The sequence below is a fragment of the Myotis yumanensis genome, unplaced genomic scaffold, assembly GCF_028538775.1.
Source record: "Myotis yumanensis isolate MYYU_CA2020_CCGP unplaced genomic scaffold, mMyoYum1.0.hap1 SCAF_18, whole genome shotgun sequence".
Classification (NCBI taxonomy): Eukaryota; Metazoa; Chordata; class Mammalia; order Chiroptera; family Vespertilionidae; genus Myotis; species Myotis yumanensis.
In genome coordinates this window covers 4,548,984-4,572,618 of record NW_027223769.1, presented here as the reverse complement: position 1 = coordinate 4,572,618, position 23,635 = coordinate 4,548,984, and the positions used below count along the sequence as shown (strand labels likewise).

Here is a 23,635-nt window from a genome sequence, read left to right as displayed (position 1 = left end):
AGAGTCTATGGGTGCGCACCCAGTCACAGCACTGCCCCAGGTAGGGCTGATCCTGGCATGACCACCCTGCTGTCTCCCCATCCCACCCCCATCCTGTGTGGACTTGGGTCCCAAGCACAAGCAGATGGCAGACAGGGGCAACTTCATAAGGACTGTATTGCGGGGAAGGCAGGGTGGGAGGGGGCAGGCAGAAAGCTCTCTTGTTTGGGACGTGGGGCCCTCAGCAGGCCCCAGGGACAAGGCTGGGTGAGGGGCTCCCCATTCTGTGGGGGCTGGAGATGAGGGGCCTCTGAGGCATCAGTAGCACCTGCAACAAAATAAAAACTGATCACCACGAAGTGCCAGGGGCTCAGAGATTCTTGGCTTGGGGAGCTCTAGAGCCTGAGATAAGGTGTGGGCTGGGCTCCCACTGCAGGAGCGGGGGCTCCTGGAGCTCTTAGGGGGTGTCGGGGGTGGTGGTTTGGAGGCTACTGTGGCTAGACTTAGGGTCCCAAGTCCGTGAGTTTGCATATGTGAGTGCAGGGTGAGCTCAGGGCTCCAAATGCTCCAGAACCTTCCCAAGGACCCTGGGACTGGGTCCTGGTGTTGAGGCTGTCCTAGAGGGTGTGGGTGGTTAGGGAGCATAAGGCCCAGGCAGGGTGTCCCCAGATATGAGTCTGGGGTCTTGAGGTCTGGGTCAGATGTAGAGTCTGGGAGGCCCAAGGCAGCTCTGAGATCTGACGATCTGGGGAGAGGGAAGAACTGGCTTTGGTTCTGGGGCTCCAGGGTGAGGGGGTGGATGGCTCCACATCCCAAGCTCAGCTGGGCAGCTCAGGGGTTAGTGGCCCTCCCTGGACAGTGTAGCTGTGGGTAGGCAGGTGGGGATCAGGAAGGTTGGGGGGTGCTCCTTAAATGGAGGGGGTTGCGTCACTTCTGAGTGGGAGAATCCCAGAACTGATCTGAGAGATCCAAGGGGCATGGGCTTGGGGGAGGGATGCGGGTGAGAAGGGGCCTCCAGGATGGGTCTGGGGATTCCCCATTTGGGTCAGGGACTCAGGGGTCTGGGCAAACTGAAGCTGGGGGTGGTGGTGGGGCTGGGTTCTGTGCTGTGGAAGTGATATGCGCACTGGCACGGGGATAGGAGGGCACCTGCAGTAGATGGAGGAGATGGCGTTGGACCAGTGGCCAAAGATGCCCCTGCGGTACTCTTCAAGGCGCGGGTAGACACCAGCGGTGAACTTGTGAGACTTGCCGTCCTTGCCTCTGCGGGACCACACGGTGAGCTCACAGCGCGGGGCCACCACCAGTGAGGAGATGACGTTCCTCCAGTCATAGGGCAGGAAGGGCAGGTCGGTGCCCGGCTCTATGGACAGCTCCGCGCCTCCGCAGCAGTTCTCATAGTATGGGTCGCTCTTGTCATAGGCCTTGGCACACGTCCGTGTCCCATCGGGCTTCTTGAGTTCAGCGGCTGCCGGGCAGGCGCCTCGGACACCGGGGATGGTCACCAGGGCCAGGGCCAGCAGCAGTGGGCACAGCGGGGCCATGGCAAAACTGCAGGGCTGCGCCCCTGCGGGCTTTTATGCTTCTGACCCGTGGGAAGGGACAAGCTGCGAGATTAGGACTCTGGGAGGGAGGGGGAGGGGGAGCCCTTCCTAGTCCAGGTCGCAAACCCACAAGGACAAATACAGGATGGACATATTTGTATGAAACAGCAGCTTACGTCAATACACAGGACGTGAGGGTCGGTCACTGCAGCACAGAGGGGGACAGGGTTAATAGGTTGGGCAGGAAGAGTTCTTACAAACTGACCAGGAATGAACCACCCCACCTCACCCACCTCCTTCAACAGGAGAGGCTGAGGGAGGGGGAAGAGGAGGGGGGCTGGGCCTCCAGGCGGGGCAGGTCTCAAGACCTTGGGAAAGTAGAAGCTGGAGATGGGGGGGGGCGGGGGGTTGCAGGAGGAGGGACAGGGAAGAGCTCCTTCACTCAGGAGTGGGAGATCTTCCTGACCAAGTTCAGAAGCCAGAATCTGTGAAATATGAGATCGGCCTATTGTGTAGCATTTAAAGCCATTACAGCCCGGCCAGTGTGGCTCAGTGGTTGAGCGTGGGCCTGTGAACCAGGAGGTCACAGTGAAACGGAATTTTTGGACTGGAACTTGAGTGTTCCCCTGGGCAGGATGGTGTCTGTTAGGTTTGATCGAGCAATTGAATTGATACCCTTCCTCCAGGAACTGGCTTTTCAGGTCATTTCACTATGGCCATTCCCTTTGACCACATTCCATTATCTCCCCTCTGGGTATGCATAAAGAAGTCTCTGCCCAGAATAAAGCCTGCCAAAAGTCCTTTCAAAGCCGCTGACTCCCGTCACTGGGTGCTGGAGCCATCCAGATTCAGCCACCTGGTGTGTGGATTGGGGAATAAATTCGTAATCCCTCACCTTTCTGGCCTGTGTGTTCCTCCTTGGGCTGAGGAGGAAACTGGTCTTGCAAGGCGTGTCAGACCATAAAAACTGTGAACAATGCACTGCCCTGGGGGTGGGTCGTTATCACTGGCCCCAGGACAGATCATCGGATATGGCCTGGGGACCCCCAACAGCTGGGGGCCTTTCTGTAAGCCCATGAAAGGGGGCGGAACCATATCTGCAAGACAAAGACCCCAGAAGGTTATAAAAAGTGAAGCCTTCTGCGTGTTTCTTCACTTTGATTTGGAAATTATTCCCAGAGTCCACTAGTGTTAATAAACGGAGTCCCTCCCTTTCTCTAGGAAGGGTGCTAGTATTCCTTTGGTCTTCTGTAACATATGTTCCCTAAACCAGGAAGCTAACAGCATTTGGCTCTTGCCTCCGGTGAGTGGACAGGGTTTGGGGCCCCAGGGCACGGGACAGGCCTCTGGAAGGCGTGCATTGCTGATTTTAGCAGAATTGAACTGGGGGGAATTCCAGGCGCTCCCGGACCTCAGACCAGGACCAGGCCGGCATCTGGAGAAAGTGGGTGGACACCTCTGGACCTGTAGACAGAATCTGTAAGGTAGGGGCCCCACTCAGTCAGGCCCACTCCAAGTGAGTGGAAGGGGGAGCTTGATCACCTCCCTGGAAGTCATAGGACTTCGTCAGGTAAATCAGGAATCAGGACTCCGGAGGTGAGTGAATTCAGATTCAATTAAGGAATTATGGGTTCGCTCTTCTGTTTGTTAGTGTGTGGGACTAGCCAATTTGCTACAGAGAAGAGGGGCTGGATGCAGCCTTAACTCCTACAGTAGGTACTCACCAAGACGTCGGTTGAGAATTCTGGTCTGGGGCGTGGGTGCTGGGAGTGCCCTCATGCTCATCTGGGGAGTTGGGCATTATCTGCTCAGCTCCAGTCTGGGCTAGTCTGAGAGAGTGTGAGTACGAATGTTTGTCTGTCTTCACATAATTATCTGCTGATTAACTGGCCTGTGTGAAAGTGAAAGCTACTCTGATTTTCTGTTCGTTCATCTGGTTAAAACATTTGATTTGCTGAAGGCTGAACCCGTGATGGTCTGCAAAAGTCTCAAGCAGCGCTGTTGAGTTAGTTTTCTCAGAGACGTTTGCTCTTTATCACGGGAGGAATCAGTCCACTTAGTAAAAATTTCTGTCTATGTTTGTGTACTAGGGGCTTTGGTTTGCTCTGTGATTTTGCTGTGTTAGGTTGAAATTTTGGAATTCTGGGGTAGATTTAAAGGTATTTGTGGCTTTTCTTGTCTGACTGGGACTTTCAGGGGCGGGACTCACAGCTCCGCAGGGCAGAGAGATTTCATGGGCCCTGCCCCCTGCCTGTGCTGAATTAAGGATCTTTTCTTTCAGGAGACCCTCCAGGCTTTTAGTAAAATTTCCCTGCACCCTTGTCATCCTCTGCTTTCTTTTCCAGGCCGACTAAGAGTCATTTTCCTCCACAGGTTGGACCCCCTGAGGGCACTCCCAGCACCCACACCTCAGACCAGAATTCTCAACTGACGTCTTGGTGAGTACTACAGTGATGGCCTGTAGTTTTCTCTGAAGCTCCCGCTGTTTCTATTTCTCCCCTCTGTAGGAATTGTCTTCCTCTAACTCACAATAGGAAATAATACAGGCCAGTGTCATTTGGCTTGCTGGTTAAAAGAAGACAGTGGGCCCTGGAATCTGTAAAAGTGGCCGGGAATGAAGCTGGTCAAATGTACTGAAAGGGTTCGGTACCTGTTGCTGCTGGCAGAGGAGGGGCTGATATCCCCTTCCAGTGCACTCCCTTGGGAGAGGCCTGATTACTGCTCTGCCACAGGGGACGGGTACGAAGGCAGGGGCCTGGTACCCAACCCACTGCCACAGGAGTGCTTTGCAATATGCAGGGCTGTTTCTAACTGCAACTCTGGCTGTTTTGGACTAGCAGCTTATGGCAGGACCCTGTAACTAGTAAACAGGGTTAACAAAAGGACAAAGGAAAGGCGCTCTCCCTGGACCCGGGAGGGAGCCTTCAGGACTTTGAGATTCTCCAAGAGAGAAGTCTGACTGAGGGACTGGCCAAGACCCCATTCGGTTGGGAGGACCAGAGGCTGAACTTGTAGACTGCAGTTTGCTAGGCAGAGGTCCAAGCCCAGTTGTATAGGGGTTAAGCTACCTGTGTACAGCGAAGCAACTTTCTCCCGTGCCAGAATACATTTTGGGGAATTGGACAGACTGTGGTTGTGGCTGGAAAGAGGAACCAGCCGCCACGCACAGCCCTGACAGTGGCCCGCAGAAAACTGTATAACAGGCTTAGGAGATGCCTGCGTCTTCATGGACATGGCTCCAGAGAGACAAGGATGTTGTGACCCTTACTATTCTAATTGCTACAGTTTGTCTCTGCCAGGTCACAAGCCCACCTCCACAGAGGCAAGAGTGAACCGGACACAGACGAAGCGGCCTGGAAGGCTGCCCTGGAAACCAATGGGGCCTTTACAGATTCTGGTGGGTAAAGGCTGAAATCCATAACTAATTTTTACTCAAGTTCTTACAGGCTTTACAGTCTATCCAGAAAGCAATCCAGAAGCATGTTTGAGACGTTCTGCCTTCCAACCTGGTGACTCTGTTTGGGTAAAGACCACCCAAGGTCTGACTCCTACCTGGAGGGGACTACATACCGTCATCCTGACCACCCCCACCACTTTCAAGGTAGCAGAACTGAACACCTGGTACCAGAAACACCCCCTGCGGATTCGTTGCTCGACGAGGCTAAAAGAAGCTTGTGGAACAAGGAGGATGGGGGGGGAATAAGGAGGAAACTGGTCTTGCAAGGTGTGTCAGGCCATAAAAACTGTGAACAATGCACTGCCCTGGGATGGGGCGGCAGGGAGGGGGTGGGGAGGTGGGGGGGGTGGCTGGGTGTCGTTATCACTGGCCCCAGGACAGATCATCGGATATGGCCTGGGGACCCCCAACAGCTGGGGGCCTTCCTGTAAGCCCATGAAAGGGGGCGGAACCATATCTGCAAGACAAAGACCCCAGAAGGTTATAAAAAGTGATGATCCCATCATACTTCTGGAACCATCCCATGGCCTCCTCTTTGTTGACTCGTACTTAGCCCCAGCGTAGCCTGTCCTTGTTTCTTGCCTGCGATGCTGAAACCTGGCCTACCCAGCACCTTATAAGCCAAAGGAAAAAGTAGGGAGCAAGACAGGAAGGGCAGGGAGCCTGGGATCTCAGGATGGGACAGGGCCCCGGGCCCTGGGAGCCTGGCCCAGGCCCTTCAGAGGCTCTTTGACTTTCCTGGTCTCCTGCCAGAGAAGAACAGGGTCAAGGGTGGGTGAGCCACAGACAATAGTTCAAGTCTGTGGTTCTGTGGGTGAGTGCAAGGCTGGGCCTCAGTTTCCTCATCTGTAAAATGGTAATAATTCTTCCTACCCTATAGGGCTGTTGTGAGGACTTTAAGGGATAATGGGAAGTTCGAGAGTAAAAGGAACCGCCTGGCACCAAATCCCAGCTCCTCCACGAGTTCTGCACATGCTTCCACCTCGGGCCTCATGGAGACAATGGTGGTACCCACCTCAGAGCGCTGGTGCAAGGAGTAAGTGGACCAATCCACACAACAGCACTTACAGTGGGGCCCACTAAGTGCCATTGGAACATGTGGCATCATCATTCTCATGAAAGCCTGGCGCACAATAAGGTCTCAATAAATGTAAACCAGCACAACACAACACCTATAGCGATTTGCTATTATCCAGTCACTCAGCTAAGACTCCCTCCCTACTGGTCCCCTCAGATGCTGTCTGCCACCTCGGCCAGGGTAATACAGTGATTAAAAGCCAAAAGCTGGACCACAGAAGTGGGTTCAAGTTTGACTCTGTCACCTTGCTGAGTGGCATTGCTTGCTGTGTGACCTTGGGCAAGTGAACTCACCTCTCTGAGCTTCCGTTTCCTCCTACCTTCCATGGGGTAATAGAATATGATAATAGAAATAGAATATGATCCTGTAAAATCACTTTCTGTTATAAAGTAATTTATAGCTAATATAATAAAATATTCATAAACATGAATAATCCACATAATTGTTATTTATAAATGTAACATAAAAAGTACTTAATATGTAATATTGAATAAGATAACAGCATAAATCCTTTATAATAAAAGCCTAATATGCTAAGTGTTATATGAATAGCATATTGGCCATTCAACCAATCAAAGCATAATATGCTAATGATATGCTAAGGCTGCTCAACCACTTGCTATGATGTGCACTAACCACCAGGGGTCAAATAGTCAACTGGTCAACAGTCACTATGATGTATCCTAACCACCTAGATGCTCCACCAGTAGGTTAGCTTGCTGCTGGGTTCTGGCCAATTGGGACTGAGCGACAGGGGTGGGACACACCCTGGAGCTCTCCCATGGTCCTTCCCCTGCTGGTCAACTTCCCACATCCCTCCATGGCCCCAATCATGCACTGATGGGATCCCTTGGTCTGTCCTGCGCCCTCTTGCAATCCAAGCTGAGGGACCCTACCCTAGTGCATGAATTTTGTGCACCGGGCCTCTAGTATAAATATATAAAGCATGAAATATACTGCCCAGCACATGGTAGTTGCTTAATAAATAGGAGCTATTGCCCTAGCGAGTTTTGCTCAGTGGATAGAGCATCAGCCTGTGAACTGAAGAGTCACAGGTTTGATTCCGTTCAGGGCATATGCCTGAGTTTCAGGCTTGATCCCTAGTAGCGGGTGTGCAGGAGGCAGCTGATCAATGATTCTCTCTCATCATTGATGTTTCTATCTCTCTCTCCCTCTCTCTTCTTCTCTGAAATCAATACAAATATTTTTAAAAAATAAATAAATAAGAGCTATTATGAGTATTCTTATTATGATTTTGAGACCCTGGACCTTGGCCTGGCCCTGCCCCAGACCAGATCTGGATCCTTCTCCCTCTTTTCCTTCCAGGACCTTGTGAAATCTAATCTCCAGCTGCTAACTTCCCAGGTCCTTGACCTCAAGACACAGAAGCCCCACCCTCGCAGCTCTGCAGGGGCCCAGACTCAGGGATGGAGACATGGTAAGTGCAGCTCGCTTAGACCTTGGATGCAGTTACCTGGAGTCCACCTGCCCAGGAGGGCCATGGGCTTCAGACAGATGGTGACGTGGGTCAGCAAGGAGACCTGGAGAGGGAGGCAAACCAGGGACAGGAACACAGGACCCACTGGGCCACAGCAGATCGCAGCATCCCCAATCCAGGCACACACACAAGCATCCCCAATCCAGGCACACACACACATGGGCAGGGGGAGGGACACTCCTTCACACAGTCAGCGACTGATGGCCACCAAATCTCATTGGTGACTATGCATTGAGTGTAGGCACATGCTCGATACACAGTCCCAGAGAAACATAGTCCCAGACCATGTCCCCCCACAGAAGCACACAGCCACCATCACCCACAAGCCCCAGCTCCCAACCACTCCCACCCTACACCCCATGAAATCTCAAACTCGAGAACACACTGACATGTCCATGTGAGGACACACACAGCGTGTTCACCCCAAAGCAATTTCCTCGCTGTTCATTAACACAAATGGGACAAATTGTAGAAAAATAAATAACTCCAGTTTACACATTTTTTTCTTCAAATGGAAGAATGCCTGCCCTTGACAAACCCATGAGCCCTGGAGAAAGTCAGACGGTAAATCAATACATTTGAACACAATATAAACAGAGTTATAACAGAGGTATTGCAAAGGACTCTGGGAATGCAGTGGGAAGAATACCCTGGTTTGGGTTTTGATTTTATCCCCTGATATATTTTGATTCATATAATAAGAAAAAAAATCCTTGATTTGACCAGACCATAAAAAAGGAGATGGGTGTATATGTGAAATTGCCACTAGATGAAAAAAGAAAGAACTCATCTCAATCAGGGTAGTACCTGAGCATAAACATGATAGGTGGCATTAATCTAAATGAAAATGCTGTCTGTTGCATAAATATAGGAAAATATTCAGTCAGTGCTTAAGTTCATGCTGGCTCATCAGAACTCAGTACTCACACTTCTGCAAGGATGTCACTGCATGGGGTTATTTCAATGGGATTAACATGATCCTCCAAGGCAGCCATAACTGTGTGGCTTGGAAACAGTGGTCCTCCAAGTGTGGTCCCTGAACCAGCAGAATCAGCATCCCCTGGGAACTCCTTAGAAATGCAGGTGCTGGGCCCCACCCAGTCCTACTGAGTCAGAAGTTCTAGGGATGAAAGTCCAACAACCTGAGTTTTCACCTGCCCTCCTAGTGACTCTGCTACACGCTTGAGTCTGAGAACTTCTGGGTTCACGCTTTGGTCTTCTAAAGTTTCATATGTCACTGGTTATTACATCTAGAATTTTCTGCGTTGATACCTCATTTTGCTCAGCTCCTATAAAGGTTATTTCATATAAATTTCCTGATTAAAAAATTTTATAAGCAAAAGAGAAAAAGGACATTTCTAAGGTCCCAGGTCGGGAATTCTTATTAGACAGTGCCTGGAATCCAAATCCCCAAATCAGCTCCAACTTCTCCAACATAGAGGATAGGTCAGTCATGATCTCACTTCAGGACAGGACCGAGACAGCTTTCTCAGATACACCTACCTGCCCCAGATGAGGAGCCTTGTTTCCAAGTTTTCCTGGGTCCCACCGCGCCCCCTTCTGGTCCACGCCACAGCGACTCAACCTTCACTGCCGCAGATCACTTGGTGGTCGGGGGTGCCGACCTGTTAATGCACGGTCCCGATTCAGCGTGCCTGGGGTATTCAGGTTCAGCATTTCCTGCAAGCTCAGAGATACCAGGCTGCTGGGAGCCCTTGAGTAAGCGGCTTTCCACACACTGGCACCCCAGCCCAAACAGCACAGCTCCAAATCGGGAACCTGCCTAAGGAGGGCATGGAGGGAATTCACAGGTGAGCAAGGGAGTGGTTGAGACTGAAAAAGAAACGCATCTGAAACTTCAGCAGGAAGCCTTTGGAGGAAGCGTAGTCTGAAACTCTTAGGGGCTGGAGCAGGTTTGGCTCAAGTGTCCCTGCGGGTGGGAAGTGGAAACCCTAAGCCCGGCGAGGGGACGGGGTTTCACGGGTAGCAGGACAGGCTAGAGGAGGCTGGGAGTGTTCGCGAGGTGGTGCTGTAGCACAGCTATTCGGCGAGCTGACTGGGAGTCCTAGATCCCAGGTTCAAATCCCGGCTCTGGTGCTTGTGTTACTCAATTTCTATGAGCTTCAGCTCACTCCTGAATGGAGATAAACACAAGACCTAGTTACATCCCCAGTTTCTGAGGCTCATAAGGGACGCTTGCTTCCCATTTTATTGCTTGTATTGGTCATTGATACGTTCTCTTTTCAGCTTTAAGATATAATTGCAACATTTTATTAGTCTTTTCCAATTACCAGTAATGTATTTAGCTTTGTAGGTCCTCTCTACTATATATTTGGTTTTTAATTTTGTCTTGTTTCAATAATAATCATAAATAGCTTCAGTGCCTATTGTGCATTTGGTTTTTATTCGTTCTTCCACTCGACTTTTGTTGAGTTTATTGTGCTCTTGTCCTAACATTTGAGATGGTGTTTAGCTTGCTAATTTCCAGCCGTTTTTCTTTTCCCACATTTGTCTTCAAGGCTTTCTGCTTCCTTTGTAGGAGTGTTGTGTGGCCTCCATAAGAAAATAAGTGTAGCATGCTGACACTGTGTCAGGCACATGGAAAGTGCTCAGTATGCTGACTGTTAATGCTGGTGTTGGTTTTGATTATTATTATTAATCAGAGTCCTTAAAAACAGAAAGATTTGAGGGAAGAAACTTGGATCAATTATGCATTGGTTTCCTATTGCTGCTATAACAAACAATTACAAACTTGGATTTATTATCTGACAGGTCTGGAGGTCAGATATCCTAAATGGGTCTCATTGGGCCAGACCTAAGGTGTCAGCAAGGCCGAATTCCTTCTGAAGGCTGCAAGGAAAAATCCACTTCCTGACATTTCCTAGTTTCTAAAGGCTTTTTTTTTTTTTTTTTGCATTCCATGGCTGGTTGGCCCTTCCTTCTTCAAAGCCAGCAATGTAGCATCTTCAAATCTCTCTCTGCCTCTGACCTTCCCTTCGCCCCATCTTCCACTTTAAAGGGTCTTTGTGATTATATTGAAATCATCCAGCTAGCCCAGGATAGTTTCCTTTGTTAAGGTTAGATAATTAGCAAGTTTTAAAATTCCATCTGCAACCTTCACTCCCCTGGCCTTGTAAAATAACATATTCATGGGGACTGGGGGTTAGGACACAGACACTCTGCCTACCACAAATTAGTATTGAAGTTTACCATATAAATGAGAAATATTTGTCTCTCTTATATGAAGCTTCCCAAGCTGTCTGTGATGGGGGAGGTCTCAGCATAGGAACAATTACCTCTGCTGGCACTTTTGTCTGGGAGAAACCACCCCCAAGTTTTTGCCCTGGTGCCAGACAATCCAGTTCCTCCTGGTATGTCCAGGCATATCAGGCAGAGAAAGGCAAATACTGTATGATTTCACTCATATGTGGAATTTAAAAAACAGAGACAGGAGAGAACCAGATAGCAGAGTAGGTAAATGCCGGTACTCGCTGCCTCTTGAGCTGCTGGCCCAAGGCTGGAGCTCAGAGGGAGCAAGTCTGAGTAAGTCCATGTGCCAGCCCTTTAAGAGGAACTGCCTGGGACTCCTGCAGCCCCTGTGTCACCTAGCCACAATCCTGGCTGGTTTTTACAGCCCAAAGTCATGAGGACTTCTCTTCCTAGCACTGGAACCCTGTGCTGAGGGGTCTGGTGTGGGGCTGGGACCCCTTACTCCTCATGGGCAGCCTCCATAGAGATGATCTCCCTCCCAATTAAAAAAAATCCACATGTGGGTGTCAGACTAGCCCATTCTGCATCTCTATGTCATCCCCCACCATCACCACCACCAGTCTCAATGTGCTTTCTTCCTTATTTCTCAGGTTGTAAGACTTCCATTTAGCCCAATTTTAAGTGGTTTTGAATGATGGTTGTTCTGTATTTTAATTGTAATTTTGATGTGGTTGTGAGAGGCAGCAAGTACTGGCATTTACCTATGCTGCCATCTTGGTTCTCTCCTGTCTTTGTTTTTTTAAAATTCCACATATAAGTGAAATCATACAGTATTTGCCTTTCTCTTCCTGACTTATGTCATTTAGCATAAGTCCCCCAACTTTCACTTGTATTGTCATAAATAGCAAGATTTTATCCTTTTTTTATGGATGAATGGTACTCCATTGAATATATGTACCACATCTTCTTTATCCATTCATCCACTGATAAACAATGTGGATTGTTTCCATATCTTGGCTATCTATTTATATAAAAACCCTGGGTGGTGTTCATCACAACCAGAACCGCGACCAAGCAGAAGGAAGTCAGTCCTGCAGGGATTGTCTTGGCAACGGCTGTGCCCTCCCCCAAGCTGTTTCCTGGAGCTGTATCCTGTAAGGGCAGAGTTGGAGGCAGGAACCCGCCCTGGGAGCGTGGAGGCATATCTTTCTAAAGTATGCCGCGCCAGCACAGCCAAGGGTGAACCTGAGTGGGGGTGGCTGAAAGGCTTAGAAAAGACAGACAAGAGAATGAAAGCCAGGTCTTGGTGGGATGCTGCTTCTCTGAGAGACAGCGACCATGCCCACAGCCATGCCTTTATTTTATAGCAGATGCTACGAGGCAAAGTAAGGGCATGACCAAGATGTTTACAACATTCTCCCGGGTTTCAATCCTACTCAACTACATGCACCTGAACTCTATCAAGTCCACATCACTCAGGCACATGGGGCCACGTGTTCCGACCATAGGTTCAAGCTTACAACTGCAGCTGTTGGCTATAATTGTGCTGGGAGGGCAGGGACTTGCACGTGGAAATGGGAGGACTGTGCCCTCTCATCAGTCCAAGGCTTGAACCTGTCCAAAACACTGTAGCGGCTCCCCACAATAAAGTTTTAAGTCTGTTTCGTTGTTACTAATGTTGTGGCCCCACCCCATAACAAATAAACAATTTCCAGAGGATGAGGCCAAGGAATCAGGATTTTAAAAAGATTCCCAAGTGATTCTAATGTGCAGCCAAGGTTGAGAACAACTGCTATAGATAATATTAAAAATACATCTAAATGTGCAATTCTTTGTCCAAAAAATGAGCGTGTTCAAAAATTAAATGAAGAAAATTTGGATATATTCGATGGAGATTTTCACACATATTTGAGTGATGATTCCATTGATTCCACAGATGATGCTGAAAAGGAAAATTTTCCCATCGAATTTCTTAATAGTATTACTCCTTTGGGAATGCCGTGTCATAAATTAAAATTGAAAGTGGGTGCAATCATCACACTATTGAGAAATCTCAATAGTAAATGGGGTCTTTGTAATGGTACCAGATTTATTATCAAAAGATTACGACCTAACGTTATCAAAGCTGAAGTATTAACAGGATCTGCAGAGGGAGAGGCTGTTCTGATTCCAAGAATTAATTTGTCCCCATCTGACACTGGCCTCCCATTTAAATGGATTCAATGACAGTTTCCCGTGATGCCAGCATTTGTGATGACTATTAATAAATCACAAGGACAAACTCTAGACAAAGTAGGCATATTCCTACCTTAACCCGTTTTTGCACATGGTCAGTTATATGTTGCTTTTTCTCGAGTTTGAAGAGCATGTGATGTTACAGTTAAAGTTCTAAGTACTTCATCACAAGGGAAATTAGTCAAGCACTCTGAAAGTGTTTTTACTCTTAATGTAGTGAACAGGGAGATATTAGAATAAGTTTAATCACTTTATCAGTCATTGTTTGCATCACTGTTGTTTTTATATCATGTTTTTGTCATTTTTATATCATGCCTTTGTTGTTATATCCTTTTGTTACTGTTTATTTGTTAATAAATTTATATATGATTTTCATATACATTTTACTAATTTCCTTTCATCTCCCACACTTCTATTATAGAGAAAGGGCAAATAGCAATATTAAAATATCTCTGCTAATTAATTCCCTTTTTTAAAAAATATATTTTATTGATTTTTTACAGAGAGGACAGGAAAGGGATAGAGAGTTAGAAACATCGATGAGAGAGAAACATCGATCAGCTGCCTCCTACACAGTCCCCACTGGGTATGTGCCCACCACCAAGGTACATGCCCTTGACCAGAATCGAACCTGGGACCCTTGAGTCCACAGGCCGATGCTCTATCCACTGAGCCAAACCAGTTAGGGCAATTAATTCCCTTTTAATGTGCACGAATTTCGTGCACCAGGCTGCTAGTGGTAAATAATGCTGCAATAAACATGCAGGTACAGATATCTTTTTGAGTTACTGTTTTCCTTTTCTTTGGGTAAATACCCAGAAGTGAAATTGCTGAATTCATATCACCTTGGTTCCTTGGAAGACTTCAGCCAACACCCAATTTCTCAGGGAAATCTCCCACCCCAGTTCCATCTGCTAGGGAACATGAGAGGTTTTAGAGCAAAGTCACTATATTCATTTCCTGTGACTGCTGGAACAAATTACCACACAGTGGCTTACAATAACACAAATGTATTCTTATTGTCTGGAGGTCAGAAACCCAAAAGAGTCATCAAGGACTACAATCCAGGTGTCAGCAGGACTGATTCCTTATGGAGGAATTGGGAATATTCGGTGTCCTTGCCTTTTTCAGCTTCTGGTGGCCTCCTGTATTCCTGGGCTTGTGGCCCCTTCCTCTGTCTTCAAAGAGCATCCCTCCAGCCTCTGCTTCCGTCATCACATCTCCATCTCCTCTGAATTCAAATGTCCTTCTGCCTCCCTCTTATGTAGGGTTCACTCAGATAATACAGGATAGTGTCCCCATCTTAAAATCCTTAACTCAATCACATCTGCAACGTCCCTTTTGACATGTAAGGTAACATTCACAGGTTCCAGGACTAAGACCTGGATGTCTTTGAAGGCCATTATCAGCTTACCACTGCCAAATTTCTCTCTACTGCATCCAGGTGTGGAAAGGCTGGATTTCCTTTTCCCCTGGATAGCTGGGGCCTATCTGGTTCTCTGTCAGTCCTCAACCTGTCATTCCTCTCACCCAAGATTTGTGAAAATACTTCAGGACCTGTTTTTCCTTGAGTAATAAGAAACTTGATTTTTTTTTGCCAGGCATGTGGCTACTTTGTGGCATTATGTGCCCACCTGTAGCTAAGTTCTGACAGCACAATAGAAACAGCAGTATCATGTGGCACTTCTGGGAAGGGCTCTTAAAGGGTAAGGTGTTCCATTTTTACACCCCTCCCTCCCATTCTTCACCTGTTGTCTGAGATGCAGATGTGAGGGCTCAAGCAAGCATCCTGGACTGTGAAGAAGGCACAGATTGATGAAGGATCAACAATACAGAAGGAGCTTGGGCCTCGGACTGGCAGGAGCCATATCCGAGTTTCCATCAGCTTGGCTTACACTGTTCACTCCACCTTGGTGATACCCTGGGATCTCACCCCACCCAATTTTCAGTTTCACCCAAGCTGTTTGCAGCAGCTTTTCCATATGAATGGCCTTTCCTGGCTCAGGCTTCAGACTTTCCTAAAATCTCTCAAACAAGCAGCATCTGGCATCAGTATTCCCCATTCCTCTCAATAAGAGGCTCCAGACCTGGCACTAGCAGCAGCCTGCTTTGTTTCACAGCTTTACCTCTCCTGAGCACTCCCAAGCCCAACACAAGTAGCAGCCATTTTCAGATCACTCTGTAGCTCCTGATGGGTGGCCTCAGGCAGGGTATAGGCAGTGGCTGACTTTGTACCTCCAGAGTGGCCAATGCACCCATTGGACAGCTTTAGACCATGCAAGATTACAACTCTACACATCCATGAGTCACACACTCAAAGGGCAGACTCAGTGAACACCAAAGCCCCACTGAAGTAAGTCCTGCTCCATAGGGGTGTCTCCTGCACAGCAGCTCTTTCACTGTAGTCGCAGGTGGTTCTCACAGCCAATTGACCTGGGGGTCAATTCCTCCCAGTGACACTAACAGCAATAAAGGCTCAATTACAACAGGATAGGACAGTACACACAGCCCACACCCACACATGCGGCACACCTAGAGTGCCCAGCTCAGGTGACTGGGAAGGCTGAGCTATTGGGCCGTATAGGACACCTACTGAATAAGGCCACTCTACTAATTCCAGGAGACATAGCAGCGCTACTTAATACATAGAATCAAACACAGGGAAGCAGCCAAAATGCAGAAACAAAGAAAGACATGTCACAAATGAAAGAACAGAAGAAATCTCCAGAAAAATAACTAAATGAAATAGAGCAAGAAAACTACTAGATAAAGAGTTCAAAGCAGTGGTTATAAGGATGCTTAAGGATCTTGATGAGAGCTTCAAGAGACTTAATGAGAATTTCAAGAATCTTAGTGAGAATTTCAAGGAAATTAGTGAGAACATCAAAGACATGAAAAAGGACCAGTCAGAAATGAAGGATACACTAACTAAAATGAGAAATAATTTATAGGAATTCAACAATACAGAATGCTGAGAATCAAATCAGTGATTTGGAATATGAGGAAGCAAAAAAACACCCAACCAGGAGAGCAAAAAGAAAAAAAGATCCAAAAATATAAAGATAGTGTAAGGAGCCTCTGGAACAACTTCAAGTGTACCAATATTCACATTATGGGGGTGCCAGAAGGAAAAGAGAGAGACAAGCTATTGAAAACTTATTTGAAGAAATAATGACAAAAAGCTTCCCCTACCTGGTGAAAGAAATAGACTTACAAGTCCAGGAAGCACAGAAAACCCCAAACAAGAGGAACACAAAGAGATCCACACCAAGACACATCATAATTAAAATGCCAATGGCTAAAGACAAAGAGAGAATCTGAAAAGTAGCAAGAGAAAAGCAGTTAGTTACCTACAAGGGAGTACCCATATGACTGTCAGCTGATTTCTCAACAGAAACTATGCAGGCCAGAAAGGAGTGGCAAGAAATATTCAAAGTGATGAATAGCAAGGACCTACAACCAAGATTACTCTACCCAGCAAAGCTATCATTTAGAATTGAAGGTCAGATAAAGAGCTTCATAGACAAGAAAAAGCTAAAGGAGTTCATCCCCACTAAACCAGTATTACATGAAATGTTGAAGGGTATAGAAGAAGAAGAAGAAGAAGAAGAAGAAGAAGAAGAAGAAGAAGGAGGAGGAGGAGGAGGAGGAGGAGGAGGAGGAGGGGGAGGAGGAGGAGGAGGAGGGATAAAAAATATGAACAATAAATTGGCAATAAATACATAGCCATTAACAATTGAATCTAAAAATCAAAATAAATGAACAAGGAAACTAATGAACAAAACAAACTGGTCAATAACATAGAAACAGAGGCATGGAAATATGGAACAGACTGATAAATCTCAGAGGGAAGGAGTGTGTGTGTGTGTGTGTGTGTGTGTGTGTGTGTGTGTGGTGAGAAGAGATTAACCAAAGAGCATATGCATATATGTATTACCTATGGACACAAACAATAGAGTGGTGAAGGCCTGGGGCAGGGTGAGAACTGAGTGGAGTGGGTTAATTGGGGGAGGAGAAGGGGGACATCTGTAATACTCTCAACAATAAATATTTTTTTAAAAATAAGGAAGAGGATGATAAAAAGAAAAACAAAGACAAAGGAACAACAACAAAAATCAAGCTCATAGATACAGAGAACAGATTGGTGGCTACCAGAGGCAGGGGCATAGGGGGTAGGTAAAATGAGTAAAGGGGGTCAAAAGGTACAAACTTCCAGTTATAAAATAAATAAGTCATGGGAATGTAATGTACAGCATGGTGACTATAGTTAATAATACTGTATTGCATATTTGAAAATTGATGAGAGTAGATTCTAAAAGTCTTCATCACAAGAAAAAAATTGTAACTGTGTATGGTGATGGATATGAACTACACTTACTTGGTAATCATTTTGTAATATATCCAAATATTAAATCATTATTTTATACTCCTGAACTAATATAATGTTACTAGAGGACCAGTGCACAAAATTTGTGCACGGGTAGGGTCCCTAGGCCTGGCCAGCAATCAGGGTCCATCTGTGGGGTGACTGGTGGGATTACTGGGTGACCCTGCTGGCACCCGACTTGGCCGGCCTGGTGCCGCCTGCTTGCCAGCCCCACCCCCTGCTGCCATTGCTGGTTGCCTCCCTCTGTGGGGCGACCGGCAAGGCAATGGGGGAGGGGGGCCCTGCTAGCACCCGCCTTGGCTGACCTGGAGCCTGAGGGCTGGGGGCAGCTCCTGCATTGAGCATCTGCCCCCTGGTGGTCAGCGTGTGTCACAGCGACTGGTTGTTCCACCATTTGGTTGATTTGCATATTAGGGTTTTATTATATAGGATATGTTGATTATATATTAACAAATGGGGAACTGGGGGAGGGAACTTCCAGGAGGCAAGGGATGGATTAGATTGACTGGTATCAATTCACTCAAATGTAGTAGTAGTAAGAGTAACCATAGACTGTTTTGTAGGGGCCATATTCACAGGTTCCAGGGATTAGGAGCATCTTTGGGGAGCCATTGTTTGGTTTACCACATGTCTGCTACAAATGTAGGCAACAAACCTCAATTGTGTTAGCAGAACTTAGGACTTTGTCATGGGAAGAAATCACAGACATTTTCATATTGGGTTATTTTCTAGCAGGCGTCATAAAACATCATTTATACTCATCTCCACTTGTAAGCTACCGTAGCCGTTAAAGCTGCCATGAGTTACTTTTTATTTAACACATTAATGTAGAAGCACATAACTTACTACACCACATTTGAAAATACTTTGATGACTGCCTTGCAGTGAACATTGGATCCCTTTGCCCTGTGTATTTTCTTTTCTTCTGAGAAGCTTTGCCAAGCTGGCATGAGGTCCAGAGCATGAAAATGCTTAAGAACACCTGCCCCAGGGGATTGTGGAGCAAAACACTGGGTCCCTGGCTGACTGAGTAGGGTCATCCTGCCAACTGAGCCACTCCCCTTAGGGCTATGAGGAGGTAGAGAATTACACGTGTGGTTTTAACTCGCTGATCGTGAGGGTCTCTTTGTTACAGCAGCGCAGCCTTGGTGGGAACTCTACTCAGCACAGATTGATTAGTTTGAGTGGTTTTCCCTTTCAGGGGCAGATCCAGGATTAGTGGGGTTTGAAGCTTGCACAATTTAGGGACTAATTTTAAGCAATGGAATTAAAAGATATTTTGTTTCCAAAAATATATGACAATGTGAAAACACTGAGAAGGCCTCCTCTCAGACCTCACAAAGGCAAGACCCTGAAGCTTGAGCTGTTTAGTAGACACGTGATGCACCACCCTGACCCCCTGTGCATGCCCCAGCTGCTAGGAATGCGGCTGCTGATGGCTCTGGGCTCCACCCCTCATGGAGGAAGTGCTGTCAGCCCCAGGGAACATTAGTTCTGCTCCCACCATTGACCAAGGGAAATGCCTCAAAATTAGTCCTGCTCCCAGGGCACTTCCCTTGGCCAGTGGTTAGCTAACATACAGATACCAAAGCACAGGCCCCTCTGAAGGGCCATCCCAGCTGCGGAACTCACCAGAGATGGGCTAACATCTCTGTTGCAACCACATTGCCCCCACAATCCTGCCTTCCTCATGTTCTTTTTTAAAAATCTTTATTGTTCAGATTATTACAGATGTTCCTCTTCCCCGCCCCCCCCCCCCCGCCACAGCTCCTCTCTACCTGGTTCCCACCCCACCCCAGGCCCTTGCCCCTCCCCCCCGCACTGTCCTCGTCCATAGGTGTAAGATCTTTGTCCAGTCTCTTCCCGCACCCCCCACACTCCCTTCCCCCACCCTGAGAATTGTCAGTCCACTCCCTTTCCCTGCCCCTGATTCTATTACATTCACCAGTTTATTCTGTTCATCAGATTTTTTTATTTGTTTGATTTTTAGATGCACTTGTTGATAGATATGTATTTGTTATCACTTTGTTGTTCATAATTTTTTATCTTTACCTTTTTCTTCTTCTTCCTCTTCTTAAAGAATACCCTTCAGCATTTCATATAATACTGTTTGGTGGTAATGAACTCCTTTAGCTTTTTCTTGTCTGAAGCTCTTTATCTGACCTTCAATTCTAAATGATAGCTTTGCTGGGTAGAGTAATCTTGGTTGTAGGTTCTTGCTATTCATCACTTTGAATATTTCTTGCCACTTCCTTTTGGCCTGCATAGTTTCTGTTGAGAAATCAGCTGACAATCATATGAGTACTCCCTGGTAGATTACTAACTGTTTTTCTCTTGCTGCTTTTAAAATTCTCTCTTTGTCTCTTGCCCTTGGCATTTTAATTATGATGTGTCTTGGTGTGGTCCTCTTTGGATTCCTCTTGTTTGGGGTTTTCTGCGCTTCCTGGATTTGTAAGTCTATTTCTTTCACCAGGTAAGGGAAGTTTTCTGTCATTATTTCTTCAAATAGGTTTTCAATATCTTGTTCTCTCTTTTCTTCTGGCTCCCCATAATTTGGATGTTGGTACACTTGAAGTTGCCCAGAGGCTCCTTACACTATCTTCATATTTTTGGATTCTTTTTTCTTTTTCCTCTTCTGGTTGGGTGATTTTTGCTTCCTCATATTTCAAATCTTTGACTTGATTCTTGGGATCCTCTAGTCTTCTCTTGAATCTCTGTATATTATTCTTTATTTCAGTCAATGTATGCTTAATTTCTGACTGGTCCTTTTCCTTTTTTTTTTTTTTTGGCATTCTCACTAAGATCCTTGAAGGTTTCACTAAATTCCTCAGAGGTTTCTAGAAGATTCTTTTTTCTTAATATATTTTATTGATTTTTTACAGAGAGGAAGGGAGAGGGATAGAGAGTTAGAAACATCAATGAGAGAGAACCATCGATCAGCTGCCTCCTGCACACCCCCTACTGGGGATGTGCCTGCAACCAAGGTACATGCCCTTGACCGGAATCAAACTTGGGACCTTTGAGTCCGCAGGCTGACGCTCTATCCACTGAGCCAAACCGGTTAGGGCTCTAGAAGATTCTTGAGTAACCTTATAACTGTGGTTTTGAACTCTATATCCAGTATTTTGCTTTCTTCCATTTCTTTCATTTGTGACATGTTTCTTTGTCTCTGCATTTTGGCTGCTTCCCTGTGTTTGTTTCTATGTATTGGGTAGCTGCTAAGTCTCCTTGAGTTGATATAGTGGCCTTGTGTGGTAGGTGTCCTAATGGGCCCAGTGGCTCAGCCTCCCCATTTACCTGAGGTGGACACCCCTTTGTGGGCTGTGTGCACAGTCTTGTTGTAGTTAAGTCTTGATTGCTGTTGGTATCACTGGGAGGAATTGGCCTCCAGGCCAATTGAATGTGAGGACCAGCTGTGACTACAATGGAAGAGCTGCTGTGAAGGAGATACCATTATGGGACAGGACTTGCTTCAGTGGGGCTTGGTGCTCACTGAATCTGCCCCTTGAGTGTGTCATTTATTGGTGTGAAGAGTTGTAATCTGGTCTGGTCTCACACTGACCACTGGGTGCACTGGCTCTTGGATCTCCAAGGAGGTGCAAAGTCAGCCACAGCCTGGGGCCACCCAGCAGGAGCTACAGAGACATCTGCAGATTCCTTCTCTTTGTATCAGGTTTGGAAGTGCCCAGCTGTGAAGCAAGGCAGGATGCTGCTGCCAGCTTTGGGCCTTCTTTTGATAGCTTTGGGGCTCCCTGACTCAGTTGCTGCCTGTTTGACAGGTTTTAGGCTGAGAAAGGATAGGCCATTCCTATGCAAAAGCTGCTGCACACAGCTTGGGTGGGGTTGTAAATTGGGTGGGGTGGGGTCTCAGGAACTCTCCAGGGCGGAGCAAACAACAGTGTCTACCAGTCAGCCCTGCACCAGAGAGGTCCCAGCACAAGAACTATGACCGTTGTGAGCCCCTCCGTCTGCAAGAAAGCTGCCCTCACATTCCTGCCCTGATGCCAGACAGTCCAGTTTCTCCCCATATGTGTCTGGGTCCCCTAGAGTCTCACTCGGAACTGGAGTTCAGAGCAAGCAGAAGCTTGTATCTCCCTCCCAATTAAAAAAGCAGTGCACCTGGGTGCCAGCCTGTTCCATGCCTCTGCACCTCCTACCAGTCTCAATGCTCTTTCTTCTTTACCTCTCTGGTTGTAGTACTTCCACTCAGCCAGCTTTCCTGCGGTTCTGGATGATAGTTGTTCCGTCTTTTAGTTGTAATTTTGATGTCGTTGTGAGAGGCAGCAAGTACAGGTGTTTACCTATGCCACCATTTTGGTTCTCCCCCTCATGTTCTTACAGATGCATCTCCTGAGACCCCTCCCCAGTAAGCTTTCTGCTTTCTATTCTGTTTCAGAGTGTTTCTGGCAAATCTACTCTAAGTAGTCCCAGAGAGCTGACTCAGCAATGAGCTTTGGGAATGAGATCTTTTCCTGGTTGGCTGGCAATGGGGGCCCCATTCCTGGTGGCAGGTGAAGCACTGCCATACTTACTGGTACAATAGCTAAAATCTGTGCCTGCAGTGAATGTGATGAGATACTGGCAAAATGGGAGGCCTGGACCAGTGCAATACCCATGGCACTGAAGCAACACAAAGGAAATAAAAACAAGGACTATGGAATTACATGGCTGTTGCTGAGACCACCGGTTCATTGAAGAGAGATAACAGGCTCAGGTGATTAATCACCAATTCAAAACAGAACGTGAGGGTCAGAGTCCACCTTGGTGGCAGATAAAGCAGAAGAACAGACTTAGGAGCTCTTCTTTAGAGTGTGGGGTTTGCCCTAGCTGGTTTAGCTCAGTGGATAGAGTGTTGGCCTATGGACTGAAGGGTCACAGGTTCAATTTTGGTTAAGGGAAAATGTCTGGGTTTCGGGCTCAACCCCCAGTAGGGGCCGTGCAAGAGGCAGCCAATCAATGATTCTCTCTCATCATTGATGTTTCTATCTCTTTCTTCCTCTTCCTTTCTTTCTGAAATAAATAAAAATATTTTTTAAAATAAAAATAAATAAATAAATAAAATTGCTTTAAAAAAAAGAGTGTGGGGTTTTAGGGAAAGTTGAATACCCAGTCCCGCAAATCCCCTGTTCCAATGTGGGACCAGAGACTTACAATGGGGATATCTGAGCAGATGCAGAGAAGCTTGAAGATCATGCAAAGACATCAAATGAGACAAGTGTTTAAAAGGCATCTGGGTTAGTTTCTTGTGGCTGCTTTAGCAAATTACTACTAACTTCATGGCTTAAACAACAGAAATCAGCACGGCCACACTTTTTCTGGAGGATTTGTTTCTTGTCTCTTCCAGCCTGTGATGGATGCCAGCATCCATGGCTTGTGGCCGCATCACTGTATCTCCAAATTTCTCCCTGCTCGTCTTCACATCACATTGTCCTCTATGTGAATAATCCAGAGGGGCAGATGCCCTAATGAGCAATCACGGACCTTTGCCTGTTTCCATACCTGAGTAGGTATTTAGATCCCAAACTTCAGGGGGAGGTCAGCTGCCTATAAAGAATGACCCTGAAATGCTATAGCAAGTGTGTTCAGTAGTGGTTTCCCCAGTTCCTCCCCAGAGGGACCTATGACCCATGACATGCTATAACTGGCTTTTACCAATACATGAGAGATGATTAAATTGTCAGGAATTTTGCAAATTGATTGTTAAACAAAGCCATTAAAAATTAAATTAAAATATGATTTCACTCATATGTGGACTCTAATGAACAAAATAAACTGATGAACAAAATAGATCTAGAGACATAGAATTCATCTCTGTCTGATGAATTTCAGGGGGAAGGCAGGTGTGGGGGGTGGGATGGGAAGAGAGAGATTAACTGGGGAACTTATATGCACATATGGATAGCCCATGGACACAGACAATAGTGTGGTGAAGGCTTGGGAGGGACGGGTGCAGGGTAGAGGAAGTAAATGGGAAAACAACAACACCAACCAAAAACAAAGGGGACATATGTAATTGCCCTGGCCAGTGTGCTCAGTGGCTAGAGTGCTGGCACCCCACACTGAAGGGTCATGGGTTCCATTCTGGGTCAATGGCATGTACTGGAGTTGCAGGTTCAATGCCATGCCTACAACCCATTGGTGTGTCTTTCTCATAATTGATGTTTTTCTCCTCTCCCCCTTCCTCTCTTCCTCCCTCTCTCATTCCTTCCCTCCCTCCTTCCTGTCCACTCTCTCTAAAAATCAATGG

General features: G+C 46.8%; 1 protein-coding gene across 1 annotated transcript; it reads right to left on the bottom strand.

Annotated features, from left to right (window-relative positions):
- Positions 1-138: 138 nt before the first annotated feature.
- Positions 139-1,523, bottom strand: SYCN (syncollin). Its single transcript, XM_070398259.1, has 2 exons — positions 1,129-1,523; positions 139-307 (listed from the first exon to the last, which is right to left on the bottom strand). Exons 1-2 carry the CDS (start codon positions 1,521-1,523, stop codon positions 298-300), a joined length of 405 nt encoding a protein of 134 aa, XP_070254360.1. The 3' UTR covers positions 139-297.
- Positions 1,524-23,635: the final 22,112 nt, after the last annotated feature.

Coding starts and splice junctions, on each gene's coding strand:
- SYCN (XM_070398259.1), bottom strand. CDS start 1,523: ATGGCCCCGCTGTGCCCACTGCTGCTGGCCCTGGCCCTGGTGACCATC.